Source organism: Biomphalaria glabrata, chromosome 7 (genome assembly GCF_947242115.1).
Source record: "Biomphalaria glabrata chromosome 7, xgBioGlab47.1, whole genome shotgun sequence".
Taxonomy (NCBI): domain Eukaryota; kingdom Metazoa; phylum Mollusca; class Gastropoda; family Planorbidae; genus Biomphalaria; species Biomphalaria glabrata.
Genome location: NC_074717.1, coordinates 29590249 through 29608787, shown reverse-complemented (window position 1 = coordinate 29608787; position 18539 = coordinate 29590249). Strand labels below are relative to the sequence as shown.

The 18539-nt window shown below is 32.2% G+C and overlaps 2 protein-coding genes across 8 annotated transcripts; one reads left to right on the top strand and one right to left on the bottom strand.

Moving 5' to 3' along the window:
- Positions 1–222: 222 nt before the first annotated feature.
- On the top strand, positions 223–8295 carry LOC106068299 (putative tyrosine carboxypeptidase MATCAP2). 7 transcript variants are annotated; one of them, XM_056036010.1, is made up of 7 exons: positions 223–241; positions 3918–4539; positions 4651–4763; positions 4856–5019; positions 5156–5300; positions 6722–6894; positions 7574–8295. In XM_056036010.1, exons 2-7 carry the CDS (start codon positions 4162–4164, stop codon positions 7831–7833), a joined length of 1233 nt encoding a protein of 410 aa, XP_055891985.1. In that variant the 5' UTR covers positions 223–241; positions 3918–4161; the 3' UTR covers positions 7834–8295. The 7 variants fall into 7 exon arrangements, with proteins under 7 accessions (XP_055891985.1, XP_055891987.1, XP_055891988.1 ...); XM_056036012.1 differs by lacking the exon at positions 223–241 and adding an exon at positions 727–836 and having other exon boundaries at positions 6725–6894; XM_056036013.1 differs by lacking the exon at positions 223–241 and adding an exon at positions 728–836 and having other exon boundaries at positions 5168–5300.
- A 128-nt stretch (positions 8296–8423) lies between these two features.
- Positions 8424–17360, bottom strand: LOC106068300 (dynein light chain roadblock-type 2-like). The gene is made up of 4 exons (XM_013227629.2): positions 17206–17360; positions 10619–10697; positions 10006–10173; positions 8424–8955 (listed from the first exon to the last, which is right to left on the bottom strand). Exons 1-4 carry the CDS (start codon positions 17206–17208, stop codon positions 8909–8911), a joined length of 297 nt encoding a protein of 98 aa, XP_013083083.1. The 5' UTR covers positions 17209–17360; the 3' UTR covers positions 8424–8908.
- Between the last annotated feature and the right edge of the window lie 1179 nt (positions 17361–18539).

The window sequence follows — 18539 nt, the reverse complement described above, 5'->3', positions numbered from 1 at the left end:
TACATTGGCCTAGCTATTTTCGACTAAATCTTCCCTGGACTTCAATTTACCGACATGAGTCTGTGTCACATGTATTGGGCCTAGATTTATAACGTAGTCCCATAATATGAGAGCTTATTATAATTATATTATTATATATAGCTGTCTGTTCAGCTAGGTTGCATGTTAGGTCGAGTTCATTCATGCATGAAGTGATCAAGCCCTAGCTAGTTCAACGCCTGTTTGAATTATTCTTTGTTGAGTAAGTCTATTGATTAATTGCCGTTATTCAAATAAAACGAATGACGCAATCACTAAAAGAGACTGAACCTGTACGTAATACAAATAGAGCCAGCTACTATAATATCAGTTAGAGTTTTTTTTTTTTTTTTTTCAGCGCCGCATCTACTAATCTACTAACTTGAAAACTATGCCCTTACTGAGTGCTCTATTCCCGGAATAAAATGTTAAGTTTAATAACAATGAAATACAAATTGTGGACCAGCCCCTCCACATCCCATGATGAGGAGTTGATCGGGCCTAGGGTTCTTAGATCTTTCGCATACGCACCCACTTTTAACTTGAAAACTATTCTACATCTAGACCTAAAACTATCTAGTCTAGATCTATAGAATATAGACTCTAGAATCTATCTCTCCGCCCTACCATCAATGTATTTCCCGGAGAGTTGAAAAAGCAAGGGAGGACACTCTTAATTACTTTATTATTGTAGTCATGGTTACTGCTATTTTTTTCAATTTACTATCTTATCGGAATCAAAAAAAATAATAATATAAAAAAATAAATCTATCTAGGTCTAGATTTAGATCTAGACATCTAGATCTATATAGAACAAAGTAGTAGATCTAGATTCTATATATATCCATAGTATTATTATAATTATGTCATTCATTGTGATTCATTGATTGATTGTAGTACTCAGACTCAGGACTCAGAGAAGTACTAGAATCTAGTAGGCTATAGCAGTATAACTGAGTATAGTCCTAGGTCTAGACAATCTAGACACTATGAGTCTATGTCACATTCTGAGTATGTCTATGGTGACTATAGTCTATAGACTATGCAGTAGAGTTCAGTAGAGTAGAGTCTAGACTAGAGTTACTAAGAGTTGACTAGTCACTAGACTAGGAGTGACTAGAGTAGAGAGTTATAGAGTGTGACTAGAGACTATATATGGCTGCTTTTTTCCATATGGCATGATAAGGTCAATAAGGATCAATAAAGCAGTCTTAGCTTTCCTGGCTGATTTAGGCTTACTGCTCTGTTTTGTATTTGTTCTAGTTCTTTATCATGTTTTCTTGGGCTGAAAGAGTTGAGGGATCCCAAACAGAGGATGCATATTCTAAGAGTGAAAGACAAATGAATGAGAAGTCAAGTCAGACTCTAGTCTACTGTTAACTTCAAAATGAATTTGTCCTGACCTTTGCTCTTATTGTTAGTTTTAGCCATAGCGAAATTCTTTGGTTATATTATATTAGAATTAGATATACCTACGTACATTTACGGATTTATTAAATAGAAATAATAATTTATAACGCTAAAAGGTTAATAGTTTATAATTCAAAGACTATCTCTATTAGTGAGTATACATATAGTGCTGGTATCATGGGCGTAGCCAGGATTTTTTCCAGTGGGGGGGGGAGGGTCCCTGACTTTTGCTCTTATTGTTAGTTTTAGCCATAGAGAAATTCTTTGGTTATATTATATTAGAATTAGATATACCTACGTAAATTTACGAATTTATTAAATAGAAATAATAATTTATAACGCTAAAAGGTTAATAGTTTATAATTCAAAGACTATCTCTATTAAGGAGTATACATATAGTGCTGGTATCATGGGCGTAGCCAGGATTTTTTCCAGTGGGGGGGAGGGTCCCTGACTTTTGCTCTTATTGTTAGTTTTAGCCATAGAGAAATTCTTTGGTTATATTATATTAGAATTAGATATACCTACATTTACAGATTTATTAAATAGAAATAATAATTTATAAAGCTAAGAGGTTTATAGTTTATAATTCAAAGACTATCTACATTGGTGACTATACATTTAGTGCTGGTATCATAGGCGTAGCCAGGATTATTTTCGAGGGGGAAGTGATCCCCACTGGAAAAAAAATTTCATGTGTGTGTGTGCGTGTGTATTGTACATAATAAATCTTTATTACATTCTGACCCTTCATTCTTTCGGAAGACGTTTATTGTACCCTAAAGAATAGATTTTATATCAAAAGGGAAGTTTTATCGTCAAAATCTTTTCTTTTTTTTTTTTTTGGGGGTGGGGGGAAGAGTTTAAACTAAAAAATCTGTGGAGTTTTTTTTTTTTTTAAATTCAAAACCCCATTAGCTATGGTCATAGAATTTGGTGACTGTAGTTTGCTTTAGAATAAAATTGAAGAGAAAGGTTTTCAACCTCAAAACTCTCTGTATGGAGGTATTTAAACCATCAGGAGGGTTTTTTTAAACATTAAAAAAAAAGCCCTGTGGAGGAGGGGGTTTAAACTCAAAACTTCTTTTGGCTTGACTATGCTCATAGAATTTTCAGTGTGTAATTTGCTTTTTTTTTATATTGAAGAGGTATTTTTTAGCTTCAAACCTCGCTTGAGGGGGGTTTAAACTCAAAATCCCTATGGCTAAGATCAGTTCATTTTAAGTGTGTAATTTTCTTTTTTTTTTAAATATTGAAGCACCATTATTTAGCTTCAAATCCCGCTGAAGAGAGGTTTAAAATCAAAACCCCTTAGGCTATGCTCATAGATTTTTTTTTAGTGTGCATTTTTTATATTGAAGAGGTATCTTTTTAGCTTCTAATCCCACTGGATTAAACACAAAACCCCTCTTGGCTACGCTCATAGAATCTGGTGACTGATGCATGGATAGTCTTATATTGAAGAAGGGGTTTTAAAATCAAAATCTTCCTTAGCTAAGCTCTTGGATTTTGGGGATTCCCATTTGCATTCTTTTTTTGGGGGGTTTTGTTTTCTAGAAGAGGGGGATTTGACTGCAAAACCCCCTGGTAGTGAGTTTTAAACTCAAAACCCACTTGGCTGCACTGGGGGAAGAGATTGTTTAGTTTTAAAATCTCACCTAAAGTAAATAGAATAAATTTCAATTCGGGGGTGGGGGGGGGGGGTAAGGGGAGGACTACACCCGTGACTGTTATAGTAAAAGAAATAAAAGAGTACCATTAGTAAAAAAAAAAGAAAAAAAAAGTAAAACATAAATTTCATAAACTAGAAAATTGGAGAGAAAAAAATTCTTCTTATAAATTAGATTAGAATATATTCTAGGCACATTTCATATTCCTACAAGTGCTTCTTCTTCCCTAGTGCCATTCAAACATGGAAGAGTTGCCTGAAGAAGCCAAGAAAACCAATGACATTCAGGGATAGATTTTAATGAATTTCTGTTATTAATAAGATAATATTATCATTTATAAACTAAAATTTATTGAATGTGCAATACCTTGCATACATACCGGCATGCTTACATTTACAGTAACAACTAAATGGGCACTGGGCAAATGTAAACAATGTAAATTATAAAACAAATTCAAATGGAATGCATGCCAATGTTCCTACTTACAGGCATATAATTACAGTGACAATGAAATGGGTTCACAACATGTCAAATGACAAATGTATATATATATATTACTTTTAGATACATTCTTATTATGCAAAAATGTTTCAAATTTGTGTATTTAAAATGATTATCTTGCTACCAAAGTTTAACTAGGGTAAGTGGGTGTGTTATCTGTTGTGAAAAAAGATGAAATAAAGATAGATGGGTTCACATTTTAGTAGTAACAAGTGAATACATTCAATAAAAGCACAAAATCTGATCCTAAAAATTACATTAAAAATAGACTATTCTGCCTTATTTTATTTATAAACTGCTATACATTTTTTTCCCCAGGTTAAATGAGCAGTTGCTTCAGTTTGAGAGAGATGAAAAGTAAATTCAATTTAAGTCATGACTATCAATGTCGAATCTAATCCAATTTAGATAATTTTCAATAGGCTTTTTCTTTCAAAAAGTCTTTTAGAACAGCCTGCAAATATGTACCATTTGATGCATCAAATTTGTATCTAACATTTCTATTATAATATAGTTATGACATTTGAATCCAAACTATATTCAAAAATAAGGACTAGAAAGAATGGAAGTTGTGTACAAACTGCATTTAAATAATCAAAAAAAATATGTTCAAAAGCCTTATTTAAATACAGGAAATGGTCAAATTTCTAATCAAGCAAGAAAACAAAGCAAAAAAAAATGTTTTTCTCCTTGTCGCTTAGATGAACTTGCAGCTCCACCAGCCAGATTGCGTCTTCTTCCAGTGCATCAAAAAATGACGAATATTAGATTGAAGAAACTTCCTTTGCTTGCAGCAGTTAAACCAGAGAATGTGAAAGCTGAAAAAGATAGGTTCATGAGAGCAAACTTCAATTACAACCCTTACTTTATGTATAAAGGATGTACAGATGATAAAACTATGAATACATTCAATTATCCATCTGACAGATATTTGCCAGAGGTAAGTCATGCTTACATTTTAAAATCTAAACAATATTAGGAAAAAATAAAACCAGCATAAATTATCATTAGATTATTTTATTGCATTTAATCTTTCATCTGTAATTAACAGGCCATATTAATTCTTGAAAACACAATAGCCCATTTTGGAAACTTTGAAACCTTTGAAAAGGTGACAGGAGGACCCCCGATAACAAGGGCTGGAGTTTTAAGCCTGACAAAACAGTAAGTGGATTATACATAAAAAAAAAAAAAAAAAACTTCTTAAAAAAAAAGTTTTAAAGTTCAGAATTAACATGTTTAAAAAACCTTACCAGGTATTTGGCCAATGAAAATTTAGAGGATGAAGTGCGCATCATTCTCAAAGATGACCTGATCAGCAGAGGCTCCTTCATCAACAGCCATGGCTATTACACAGTGCACCTACGTTGTGCTAATCTTAGAGAAAACTGTCTTGAAGGTTTGCTCAATCATGAAGTAGGTAGGCTATAAAGTTTTTAAACCAAAATTTATAGCAATTTTAAAATGCATATCAGTTGTAACACATAAAAAAACAAACTATATGTACTATAATACTTTACGCTGTACACATTAATTAAATTGTATCATCTAAACAGTTTATTTTCCAGGTACACATTATTTACGTAGTTACAACAATAAACTCCAGCCTTGGGCTACTTTAGATGAAAGAAATAAATTAGACATTGGTCCTGTCAATCCAACAGAAGAGGGTCTCGCTTCACTTCACAGTATCATGTTTAGGTAATTATTTTTTTTTAAATATTGGTATGTCCCATACAATTCCTTGTGTTGAATCCAGCCATTTATGTACATTATACATTGGAGTTAATAAACTTTGCTTGTGCAAAAAGAAAGATAACTCTTGAACAACATATGTCATTGTCAAAAGACCATGTCATCCAAATTTGACTTACATGCTTCAGACATTCCTTAAGAAATAAACATTATTTTATTTTATCCCAAATCTCCTGCTGGAGGGTTGGGGATGCAATCAGGATTCAAACTTGGGACCATCAGTTTAACAGTTCCAAACTCTTTCCACACATAAAAAATTTCATAAAATAAAGAAAAACCTAATTAAAATTTTAAAATTAAAAATGCATTTCATTTTCTCATGGCTGCATTAGATCTATTATTATCATAGTATTAGGTCCTAATTTAAGTTGCTGACCTCCCTAGCAATGTAGAGGATTTATTTTCATTTGCTGATGAAAATGGTAGAAAAAAAAGTAGAACCCATAGAATTTTAATAAAACTTGATCAATTAAATATAGTAGACACTTTTATTTACACTGTAGGGTTAAATGCACACAGAATTTGAATCATCTTCTGCTTGAATTAGATTATTTATTATGGGCAAAACATGGGCACTCAACACTTTTTAGTTTATGCTAATGATTTTAATTGATCTCTCTCAGAAAGCTTATTTCACTGTACTTATTCAGTTTTGAAAAATGTTCAGTGGTGCAATTTCTAAAATAAAAATTATTGGATAAATATATGAAGAAGTTTCATAACAGAAATATGGTATATGATGTAATTACTTGGTTAAAGAATAAAAAAATGTGTCCAACTGTTCCTTTTTTCTCTTACAAAGTTAGTATAAGTGTTCTAATATGTTAAGGTGTACTTATTAAGGAAAGAGAATCTTGGTTAAATAACAATTACTAATGATACAGTTTTAAGGAAGTGACAAAATAGTAAAACAAGTTTGGATTTTTAAGAGGGACAATATTCTTTCCAGATAGCAAATAAACCTTGTTATTAAAGAAGCCATTTTGTTTACATGTCATCACATTAGACTTACTTTGTAATATTTGCATAGATTTTGTTTTTATTCGCATAAAATAAGTTCTACATTTTTTTTAGGCCCCATTTGAGGCATATGGGCTTCCTTCTCTGCTGCAAAATTGACTTTATTTTTTTTGAATCACTGATATAAATCTTTATTGAACCCATCACTAGCCAAAGTCTTTGAGTACACAGATTGCCTTCGAGTTTAGGTGAACACATTGACATTCACTGCTTTTAGTAAATATATTTATTATCAGATGCAAACCGGAGAATTTTAATTTTAGAAAGTCAGCCTAACAATCCACCATTGTTCCATGATAAAACATGACAAAGTGAAAGAGCAGTAAAATTAACTTTACTTATTTCAGAAGTAAACCTTTCCTGTGGCGCATAGCTCTATTGTACTACACCACCTATAAAGCTTCCAAAATGTCCTTTAAAGATACCTTCAGTGACCTTTCTAAATATGTGGAAAATCCTGATATCAGGTGGGAATACTGTATGCGAGCAAAGCGAGGACAGTTGGACACATCAAGGCCAGGTGATCAATTCGTTAGTCAAAACAAAAACTTAAAATTTTCATTTAAGTAAGGTTGAAGAAAATAATGGGATTTATCACATGCACTTCAACTAGTAACAAATCATAAACAAAGCAACTTTTAAAATATTGGAAAGTGAAAGACTTTTTTATCGTCACTATAAGTTCCATGTGCCAAAAGGTAAATGAATTATCAACTAATACTTAAGTCTTAGGTTTGAATCCTGGACTAGAATTTATAAGCTCACCTCTCAAAATGGATATTTTACTGAGTACAACTTACATTTATAAATGTTAATGAGTTGGTGTCTGATACAAGATCAATGCTAGTACCATCTATTATATGTGATTACAAGACATATTAAAGGCACCAACAATAAACACTGAAGAGGGACTAGCTGTTTGTTTATCAGGAGTGTCTTTTTAAAGAGTTAGATATTGACCTTAGTATATTTGTTCATCCTTCATCTAAACACAAAACTAATTGTTAATGATTATAATAATTTTTTCAAGTTACACCAAGTGTCTTTTAAAAGTCAGCATTTTGATGCCCAGTATGGCTATTTCTTTTGTATGTTATGGAATTTTATTTATTTTTTGGTTAATATAAGAGATTAGTATAGTTTTTTTTTCTTTAAAATTATATATCTTATGTATGTATATTTTTAAAATAATATTCCAGGAAGCTTTTGCAAAGATCAAGTCTATTTAGTGGGTGTCTTGCAGTTACTTAAAAGAAGAAAAAATTTAGATTTTCCGATGCTTCTACGGCTAGGTAAAATATCATTTCGGGATGTGAATCGCAGATGTGTAACAGATGCTGCTAAATTAGACAAGACCAGAATCCCAAAGTTCATGGAAGATTTAGAGAGTTATCATCAGAAACTAGACAATGTTGTCAAAACCAATGGTCTTACAGATATATTGTCACATGTAGAATGAGACAAATAGTTTTATCTTGCCAGTTTTGTTAAATCTTACAGGGGAAATTAAAAGCATTTATGGTACACTTAATAAGTTTAATGGTACTTGCTTTGGATTAGAGCCCTGGACTATGAGGTCAAGTAGAGTTCACTTATCTTAAAGCTGAAGAAAGTCCTGGTGGCAGATCTCTGTCAGCCAAGGGAGAATGTTTCAGTTATTTGTAGGTTATAGAATTTAACATCTTGGCAGTCTAAATGTACGGGTATCTAACATTTACCATATTAGACTAAATGCCAGATTTTTAAAGTATCAGAAAATGTTTTGTAATATTGGGAATATTCATGTTCTCTTTTAGTGACATTACTATAACAATATTGTGCATTTATTTACAATAATAAAAATTTTAGGAATCATGTTCAGTGTAATTAATTTATGGGTTATTAAGAATATTTAAGTACCTATTCAAACCCTTGTAATTTGTAAGTTTCCAAAAAAATTAACAAATTAAGTTTTGAATCATTTCTGTTTCAAATGCATAAGTATTCTTATTCATTCAGTACAATTGTAAACACATTTTGCAAAGAAAAAGAAAACAATTCAGTTACAAATATGTGTGAAAAGAAAAGGTTTATTTCTATGACATTATTAATTACCAAAAAAAAAAAAGAAAAAAAAAACTCTTAAAAACATGTAACCAAGGCTTAACTATCAAGCATGTACACCAGGATTACTTCCATATAATAAGTTATTTTTGGCTATTACTTTTAAGTTCAATTAAAAATAAGTAAATAAAAAAGAAAAGACAGAAAATTAAAATAAATAACAAGTGTTTACTTTTGATTTGTCTAAATTACAATAGAAAGACAATAAATAAAACTCATGTGGAGCATTTTAAAACTAGTGTGTACCAAAGATTAGCTGGAAAATATTTTAGCAATCTGAAACAATTGACAAACTTGTAGCTATTATTTAATTGTTGAGTGCATGATTTCTCAAATATCAAATCAATGTATATGTCAAATAAGACAAAAAAAAGTTTGATGGCATTTCTGGAAGCATGTTTGCTGACTGAAAGTTTGACATGATACTTCTGTTAAGACTGTTCATCTTGCTGTATCACTATAAGAAGGAACTCCTTATCTGTTCAAAAAAGAGAATATATTTAATTATTTAAAGGTGTCTATTAGCATAGTAGAACCTAGAAATAGTGGTATCAATCCTATTTCGAATATGATGAAAACATTAGTGCAAAAAGATTTTCAAGAAGTATGCTTTATGGAAGACCAAAAGTGTCTTTGATGGAGATGATAGTGAAATCTAAAGCACAATAGCTTTTTAATTTTTTAAAAATTTAATTTAAAATCTAAGCTTAACAACACAAAAACCATAGTGATATTTCTCTACAAGGTCCATAAACTAGCCCATAATAGTGTATATTAGGCTTAATGTATATATACCCTATTTTCACCCATTTAACCTGCGGGTTATACAAGTATTTACAAACAAATTCCAGATGTGAATGGTATACAAAATTTATTTTCTCATAAACATAGAATAACAGAAATTATGGACATACATGTGGGTCTTTATACCTCCTATAGTTTGCTGTGTGGTTGTAAAATGTACATTGGAAAGCTTTATGAAAACTTTATCTCATTATAAAACTCAAGCAAACAAATAGTGCCGATGTGGCAGAGAATCTTTAATATACCAGTAATTAATTGTGTCAAGTAAGTAAACAACTAAACTAATTTGCCAATACTGGGAATGTCGAAACATAGGCTCATATTTCACATGTGTATTGCACTCTATGTATCGCTTGTAGGAACAACAACTGGAGCATGATTGCATCTCGAGGGTGACATATCTGATGAGCAACAGCTTTATGTACCAGTAGTTTATGACAAGTTACGCTTTGCACATGTGGGGCATATAAGGGTGCGGGTTGTACAATTTTGTTTTTACTTATTTCCTAATTTGTGTGGGGTATATGCATGTGCGGATTATACCCGTATGCAGGAGAATATATGCGGGAAAATATGTAATTTCCAAATAGATGCTATTATAAACAGAGTGTAGGTTACAGACATTATTACAGAGGCTAAAGACCAAGTATCAATGCAACACAAAGTAAGGAGCTTCTAATCAGTGAATTTGAAAAATCAATTAAATGAAGTTGGCCATACTTACCAGGTGCGCACATGATCTCATTCTTACGGGAACGAATTCGCAAAAACTTGAGATCATTTGAAGGGTCAATATCCCTGACTGTACTTCGCGCCTTCGCTGTCAAACTGTGGATGAGGCTAGCATATTGCACAGTTGTGGAGTTGTCCAGTGTAGTCTTTATAGGTATGCCTAGTAAAAAAAGTTTCAAAAAGGACATGTATAATCTTACTTTGTACTAAATAAAGATGATCATTGTGATAAGCAATAATATATAGAAATTAATTATTAATTCCTGTGGTTTTATATCCTTATATAATGCAACCTCATTTCGAATAGAATTAGAATAATATATTTTGTAAAATTGGCACTAAGTATATATTAGTTAAAATCTGTATCTTTGTTCAGGCTAGCTCAAACATATAAAGGAACAAAATAAATCCAAAAATGTGAAATATATTAGCCTATGATGAAAAAATATTAAATTCTCCCTGCCAAAATTATATCTACAACTCTTTTGATATAAAATGTAAAAAGGGTATTAAAATCAAAATATGATGATAATTTGAACACACACACACAAAAACAGTCAACTTGTGCCATATAAAATGATTAACTCTGTTAGATTGTGTTTTACCTTCACTGTTGACAACAATTGTCCCTGTCACACCTCTGTGAGACTGGATTCTCTTCAAAGTTTCTTCTACTTCAGCAGCCTAATGATTAAAAGAAAAATGCAGTAGTTCCTACAAATATGTGAAGAGTATAGCAAACGTTTTTTTGGAGGAAAAAAGTGACTGAGGAAGTTAAATTATTGAAATCAAGCAAATTTTTAAATATATACCATCACTGATATAGTTAAACCAATCATCATTGTAAATATCTGACCATATTTGATGTTTCTTTAGAGCATCAGCATGTGTTAGTAATTTCAATGTATTAAATCTGTCTGCTGTCAGGCCTGGGATATACGACACATTTTTATGTATAAATTCACAAATGAACCTGACCTAAACAGAGATGCCAACGTTGACCAATGAGAATGTGTATTCCCTGCTGTTGAAGTGTGTGGTTTTTTTTTTGTCTAAATATGTATTTTATATAAGAGTATGTATGAAGACGCAAAGTGTACATTTTAGAATCCCACCTTACACTTATAGAAATATGTTGTTGTTTTTTTTTAACAAAAGGTATCTAATCTTTATAAATAGATACAATTATAATAAAGTAGCAATGTTTCTTTTACAAATAATTTTGTATTATGAAGCTTGGGATCTTCAGACAAATATTTGTTACCAGTGTTTTAAAAAGCTAAATATTATTAGTTTATTAATTACAACAGAGGAGGTTGCCATGGCCATTGCAGTCCTAAAGAAAAACAAAGAACCAGGGCTACACATAGTGTCAGCAGAATCGCTAAAACATGACTGAGCTCTTAAATCTCTATAGGCAAACTTCTAAAGTCCCTGAGGACTGGCAAAAAGGAGTGATTATAAAGTTTCCTAAATAGGGTAACTTGACAGATTGCAACAATTGGAGGGGCATTACCCTCCTCTCTGTCCTTGGCAAAGTTTTTAGCATTGTTCTGTTAAGATGGCTTCAACAGTCTGTAGATGAGAGGCTCAGAGAAGAGCAATCACTTTGGAAAATAGTTAGAAAATATTGCATCCCAGAAAAATTAATCCAAATTTTACAACACTTATACATTCAATCTAATAGCTGCATTAAAACAGAAGAAAGAACCAACCAAGTTCTATAACATCGAGACAGGTGTGTGACAGGGGTGCATCTTGTCTCCCTTCCTCTTCGTCCTAGCCATCAACTACATAACGAAGAGAGTAATGAATCAGACTGCCTCCGGTATTCCATGGCGTGAACAGAATAGAATGACAGACTTGGACTTGGCGGACGATACTGCACTACTCGGGTCTACAAATAAATGCATACAAGTAATGGCAGAGAGCCTAGATAGACACCCAAAACTGGTTCCCGAATAAACTTATATAAGACTAAAATTGTGAGAGTGGGAAATATATATTATATATATATATATCTATATTATAAAGTAGAATGTGAGGGGTATGTATGTATGGATGTATGTTACTTATAGACATCAAAACCGCTTGACCAATCTTGATAAAACTAGGCAGGAATGTTCGTTGGGTACCAACTTAGATCGTAGTGTATGTATTGTAGCCCTAAAACAAACTTAAGATCCTCAAAAAAAAATAAAGTTGTCCGACTCTATTACAGCTATAGTATTTTATGGATCTAGGCCATGTCTACAATGTTGACATGAGAAAAAATAGAAAGGATTTAGACCTAGATCTAATTTTAAGAAATACACTTTGCGCAGATAGTTTTTTACTTTGACACATGAAAAGACAAAAGAAGATCCATTGATTTCATTATATAATAAAATTAACCTTCAATTTTGTGTTTCAAAAGCATTTTTTACATTAATTAGTTCCTTATATCTGTGATTACAGATTTCCTGACGAACATTCTTTCATTAGACAATTCAGTAATGAATCGCGTACTAAATATTAATTCGTTTAATTGTTTACTTTATAATCCCATCCCTAGATCTAAAACTCTAATTCAACTCTAAGATGATAAAACTTCTCTTCGCACAGATAGTTTTATACTTTAACACATAGACATATTAATTAAAGTCCATTCATTTCATATTTTGATCAAATAAACATTCAAATTTGGTTTTATAAAGCTACATTCGATTACGAAAGCTGCGAAGCCGAGTTAAAGGCCTAGATCTATATTCATTCATGAATCGCGTACTAAAAATTATTTCGTTTTATTGTTACTTTATAATCCATCCCTAGATCTAAAACTCTAATTCAACACTAAGATGATAAAACTTCTCTTCGCACAGATAGTCTTATACTTTAACACATAAACATATTAATTAAAGTCCATTCATTTCATATTTTGATCATGTAAACATTCAAATTTGGTTTTCTAAAGCTACATAGATTTACGAAAGCCACGAAGCCGAGTTGAGATAGGCCTAGATCTATATTCATTCATGAATCGCGTACTAAAAATTATTTCGTTTAATTGTTCACTTTATAATCCCATTCATTTAACAAAGCTATCGCTCTTTTCGTTTTTAATAGATAAGAATGTATCGACCTCGGGTAAACCCATTTTCACAAAACTAATTTTATTTTCGTAACGAAAGATAAATTACGTGAAAGGATTATTAGCTAAGTTTAACATATATCTAAATCCAATCCACTAGATTATTCAAAAGCATTTTTTACATAAATTAGTTCCTGATATCTGTGACTACAGATTTCCTGGCGAACATTATTTCATTAGACATTACCAATGGTTACACATTAACACATCTCTCTACTGAGTCTATTTCTAGGCCTAGGTCTAAAACTCTTATTGAACTCTAAGATGATAAAACTTCTTTTCGCAAAGATAGTTTTGTGCTTTAACACATAAATATACTAATTATTGTCCATTCATTTCATATTTTAATCAAATTAACATTCAAATTTGTTTTTCTAAAGCATTTTAATACATTCGTTCGCTGTTCGCTAAAGCTGCGTAGCCGTGTTGAGATAGGCCTATATTCATTCATGAAAAAAGGTCACGCATGCACAGCACAGAATGAACTCTATAAAAGCCAATGTTTAACTCTAGATTAGTGTAGATTTAGATCTATGTCTACCTCAATATATACTTTATACACATGAACATACAAAATTTAGTCTATTCATCTCAAATTTTAATCAAATATATGTAGGCCTACAAGCAAATGTTTTAATTTGAAAAAAAAATTAAAAATTTAAGCCTATTATCTATTTTGATTTGATAGCTTCATTCACACCATTTTTACATTGACACATTCGCTTTACTTATTACATTATTATTTCGTTTAATTGTTTACAAAACACTCTTAGTGACTATATCGACAGTAATGCGCAAATAAAGACCCGCGGGTCGCGGGTAACATATGTCTAGTATATATATAAATGGCGAAAGGTGCTCCCTTCAGACTTGGCAAGTCAGAGCTTGAAGAGTTGGGCAAGTTCACATACCTAGGCAGCAACATAACCTGCCAATATTGAGAAAAGACTAAATGTGACTCAACAAAAAAGATGGATTTTAGGAGTCAGTTATAGAGATGGTGTCTCAAACAAATAAATCCCATGCCAAACTGGGAGTTGAACACTTAGTGAGTTTGTAACAGAGCGTCACATAAATTTTCAGGACATGTTCTTCGACAAAATGAATTACGCATGCCAAATGTTGTGATGACATGGAAGCCAATACGGCGAAAGCACAGACAGGGATGTATCGTATAACTTGGCGCCACACTTTCATGGAGGACCTCAGAACAGTGGACACCAGGTGGGAAGAGCTTCAGACATTGCCAGTGACAGACCTTGCGGAGACAGCTTGCCATCCAATGTGCCATACAGTGCAAAAGGATCTAAGTCTAAGTAAGAAATATTAAAATATGACAGTTATTTTTTCAACAACTTTATAGATCTATGACTAAAAAGAAAGAATATCAACTAATTTGTAATAATCTTTCCTTTCAATGTAAAGATATTTAGATTAAGAAAGTCACAGTATGATTGCAAATAGCTATAATAATATTTGAAACATTATGCAAAGAATCATTTGAATTATGGGGAAAACAATATTTTGTTTTTAGCCTTATGTCTAAGTTATAGAAGATATATAGATTAAAAGATTTATTAATCTGCCATTACTATATCTAAATACAGCATTAGAGTAAGCTTACTTAGTTTTACTAACATTTATTAGTGGGAAAGAGAAATAATGGTTTTAAAATAGAAATACTTGCAAGAACTAAGAAAGAAAATGTCTTTACACCTAACATTCATACCATTTAAACTAGGGGTGCACCAGATAGCACTTTTTGATATCTGGACAATGATGGATTTAGTCAGGTAATAAAATAAGATAATCATCAGAATCCGCATAGAAATAAAAAAAAAGTTGACCAATCTTGATAAAACTTGGTAATAAAGTAAGATAATCATCAGAATCCGCATAGAAATAAAAAAAAAGTTGACAAATCTTGATAAAACTTAGTATAAATGTTGCTTAGATCATGGTGGAGACAGTAGTGTATGTTTAATGTCACACCCACAACCCGAAGGTTATAAAAATAAAATTAAAAAGTAACTAAATTTATCTCTATTAAAGAACAAAACTTTTAAACAAATCTGGTAAGCCCGTTTTCACAGTACCGGCTATTTAAATGTGATATCAATATGTTGGCTAAACTGGTAAACTCATTTTCACACTTTGCTTTCATTTTTATGGCAAAATAACAAACAAAAAACAATTAAGGGAACATTTGTTATGTTTGACAAAGATCTCAATCCAATCCACTAAAGCAGTTATATCCAAACTAAGGTCTGCAGGCCACAGGTCATATCCAGCTAGTTAATCATTAATGATAAGCCTACCTTATCATGTCCCTCTCCCTCATTGTCATTAAAATCCACTACTTTTCCTAATTTACATAAATGCATTAGTTTAGAAACAAAAATCAGATTATTTGCAGATGATCGCATAATACTAATTATTTAATAATAATAATTTAACAAAGAGAAGTAGAAGAATTAGAAGAACTAGAGAAACAGAAATCAAATTGGAGCATGTCTTTCAACTCAGTAACAAAAAAGCTAAAACAAATAAAAACTACTTATTTTATTCATGGTAAATTAAGTACACAGACTAAATTATGAGTAAGTATGGTTTGAATGTATATTTTTGTTTTCTATAGTTAAAATGTTTTGTTTGGTGTATTGCACAAATTTTAAGACAAATTTCCTTATGGATAATAAAGATTATTATTATTACAATATTTTCACAAATATAACTTATGGGTTTTATAAGTTTTTGCAAGCAAATGGCGGCTGTGCGGGTTATTCAAAGGTGTGTTAAAAAGTTTTATTTTACTCATAACATAAAATAGCTATAGTTAGCTGTTGTGAAATGTTCATTGGAAAGCTTTATGAGCATCTCATTCTAAACAACAAAGAAACAAATAGTACTGGAAATTTATGGCAAGTCATGCTTTGCACATGCAGGTTATATAAGGGTGTGGGTTTACACTTTTGTTTTTACTTATTTTGTAATTTGTGCGGGATATATGTATATGCATGGTATATGTGCAAAAATTTGGCAGGTGTTATAATGAAGTTATGGTCCAGTGTTTTATTATTTTTAGTCTTCTATCCTGAAGGGTGTCCTAATTTATTGATTTTATTAATGGTGTTACTCTAGTCAAATGTGAATATTGTTATTGTTTGTTACAAATCTAACAGCTCTATTTTGTGTCTGTTTTAGTTTCTCATGTTTTCTTGAATTGAGGGTCCCAAACAGAGGAGGCATATATTAATAATGGTCTAAACTCTAAACCAAGGTTAAATAACATTTTTGGTTTATGCTCTTGTTTGATTTGTAAAAGTTTCTTTTAATAAACCCTGAAACTTTGTTGATCTCATTCGCCTTGTCTAGCTACCTACCTAGGAGGAAAAAAAAATTTGAATTCTAAATTTTTGATGCCTTGCAGTTATACATGGGAAAGTCGTCAGGAGTTAACACTAAGAAAAATCTGGAGCTGTGACCTTAGGCAGCATACCGTGCTACAACCTAGCAGAGCCTATGATGTCACTGACTCCTAACTGTATTAGTATACTATTAGTATATTAGCACTGACATTCTTTTAGATAATCAGCTGCATGGAGGAAGGGGGGGGGAACTGATTTGTGGGCAACATTTTTCCAACCATAGCTAATGTCCAGGCATTTATCTTATTTCCATAAGATGATCCATAGACCTATTAGTAGAAGTCGTATGGGTCGTACGAGACTCTGATGACAGTGATGAGTCATTGATTAAGTTTGAAACAGAATCAATCATTATCATTAAATCATTATGAATGATTATGATTATTATCTATCTCAGATTATGAGATTATCATCTGTCACATTATCTATTATCATTAAATCATTATGATTCTCAGATTCTGTGTAATGTAAGTTACTAGTAACTAAGTACTGTAAGTATATTGAACGTGAAAGAAATAACCAAGACTTGTTTAGAGAATAGTCAATTACTATAAAATAAGTTGAATCACTATTTCGACTATGATTTGGGTATATTTTAATATATATTTTGATAGACGTATTTATTGCTACTTACCATTTTTAGATAACTGTTATCGCGGTTGCTAGGATGAGAAATGAAAGAATGTCTTATACCGGAAGTGCCAGACAAATTCAAACAAGCAGCCAAATTTGTGGTCTTGCTTTGTTGCCAGATGCATTATTTTTGTAACTAGACATAGTCATAGTCCTACTTTTTACACTGATACCTGTGAATCATGGGCGCCCGCATGGGGGTGCAAGGTGGTGCATTTGCACCCCCCTGGATTCTGAGCAGCCAAACTCTAGTCTTTTTTTTTTTTTTGCACCATCAGATCAATTAAAATCTAAGTAGCAACTGAACAAGTTATGCTTCTACTGGTGACTGAAGTACAGTTGTAGTAGACGAGCCTAGGCTTATCAGGCTGACCATGTAGCCTACGTGCACCCCCGGCTCTATCAATTCTGAGAAGCCAAATTTTAGCCAATTTTTTACACCTTCAAATCAGTTAACTTCTGCTAGGAAGCAACTTAGCATGTCGTGCTTCCACTAAAAATAAAGTTAATAAGGAATTCAATATTCTATCGCACGTTAGTCGTGACGATTTGGTTTCATTTTCACACAATTGAACTTTTTATTATATTTGGTAAAGGCCTAGGGCCTATTTATAGAATATGATAAAAGTGTGTTATTTTTAGCGCCTCCGAAAGGGGAAAAGACGCTATTAGTTTTGTGTGAAATGTCTGTCCGTCCGTCCGTCCCGTTTAGATCTCGTAAACTAGGAAATAAGATAGTGAAAATCAAGCAATAATAATGCTCAGTTCAACCTGTTTTGTCTGCATCCTAAAACGATGCAAGAGCCGCAACGTAAAGAGAAGTGTCAGAACTGCCAGATAACCTTCATCGCCGCTTGTCCATCGCGACGAGAAGCAATTCAGTGGTAAAGTTATTGACAGTTTCGGCAGTGTTTGCATTTTTATTTTGATCAACCGTTGGGATGCACGGGCCCTACGGATAAACTTCTGTGGGTGCCCATGCTGTGAATACCAGCCTTAGGAAGATTCTTATGGTCCATTTGCAAGAAAAGATCACTATATAGCTCCTTCTTTGGAGTCGAAGATGAGCACATTTCTCATGAGCTTGAAGATGGCTAAGGAGCCAAATCCTCGCTTTAAAACAAAAGCTGGCTACATAGCCTTCATGGTCAAGAAGTTTTTCTTGAGATCTGTGGTCTTTTCTTATATGCAGGGGCGGACTGGGCCGGTAGGGCTACCGAAAGAAGGCCTAATGCATGGATGTCACTTATTAAATTTTTAAAGGTTTTACAATATTCTATTATAAAATTGAGCATTTGAAAGTCGTGTTTAGAGTAATCTCTACAATGCAATCTT

Coding starts and splice junctions, on each gene's coding strand:
- LOC106068299 (XM_056036010.1), top strand. CDS start 4,162: ATGGAAGTTGTGTACAAACTGCATTTAAATAATCAAAAAAAATATGTT. Junction 4,540..4,650: donor CTGACAGATATTTGCCAGAG/GTAAGTCATGCT, acceptor TGTAATTAACAG/GCCATATTAATTCTTGAAAA. Junction 6,895..7,573: donor GTTGGACACATCAAGGCCAG/GTGATCAATTCG, acceptor ATAATATTCCAG/GAAGCTTTTGCAAAGATCAA.
- LOC106068300 (XM_013227629.2), bottom strand. Junction 10,174..10,618: donor AATTGTTGTCAACAGTGAAG/GTAAAACACAAT, acceptor TTTTTTTACTAG/GCATACCTATAAAGACTACA. Junction 8,956..10,005: donor TGAGATCATGTGCGCACCTG/GTAAGTATGGCC, acceptor TTTTTTGAACAG/ATAAGGAGTTCCTTCTTATA.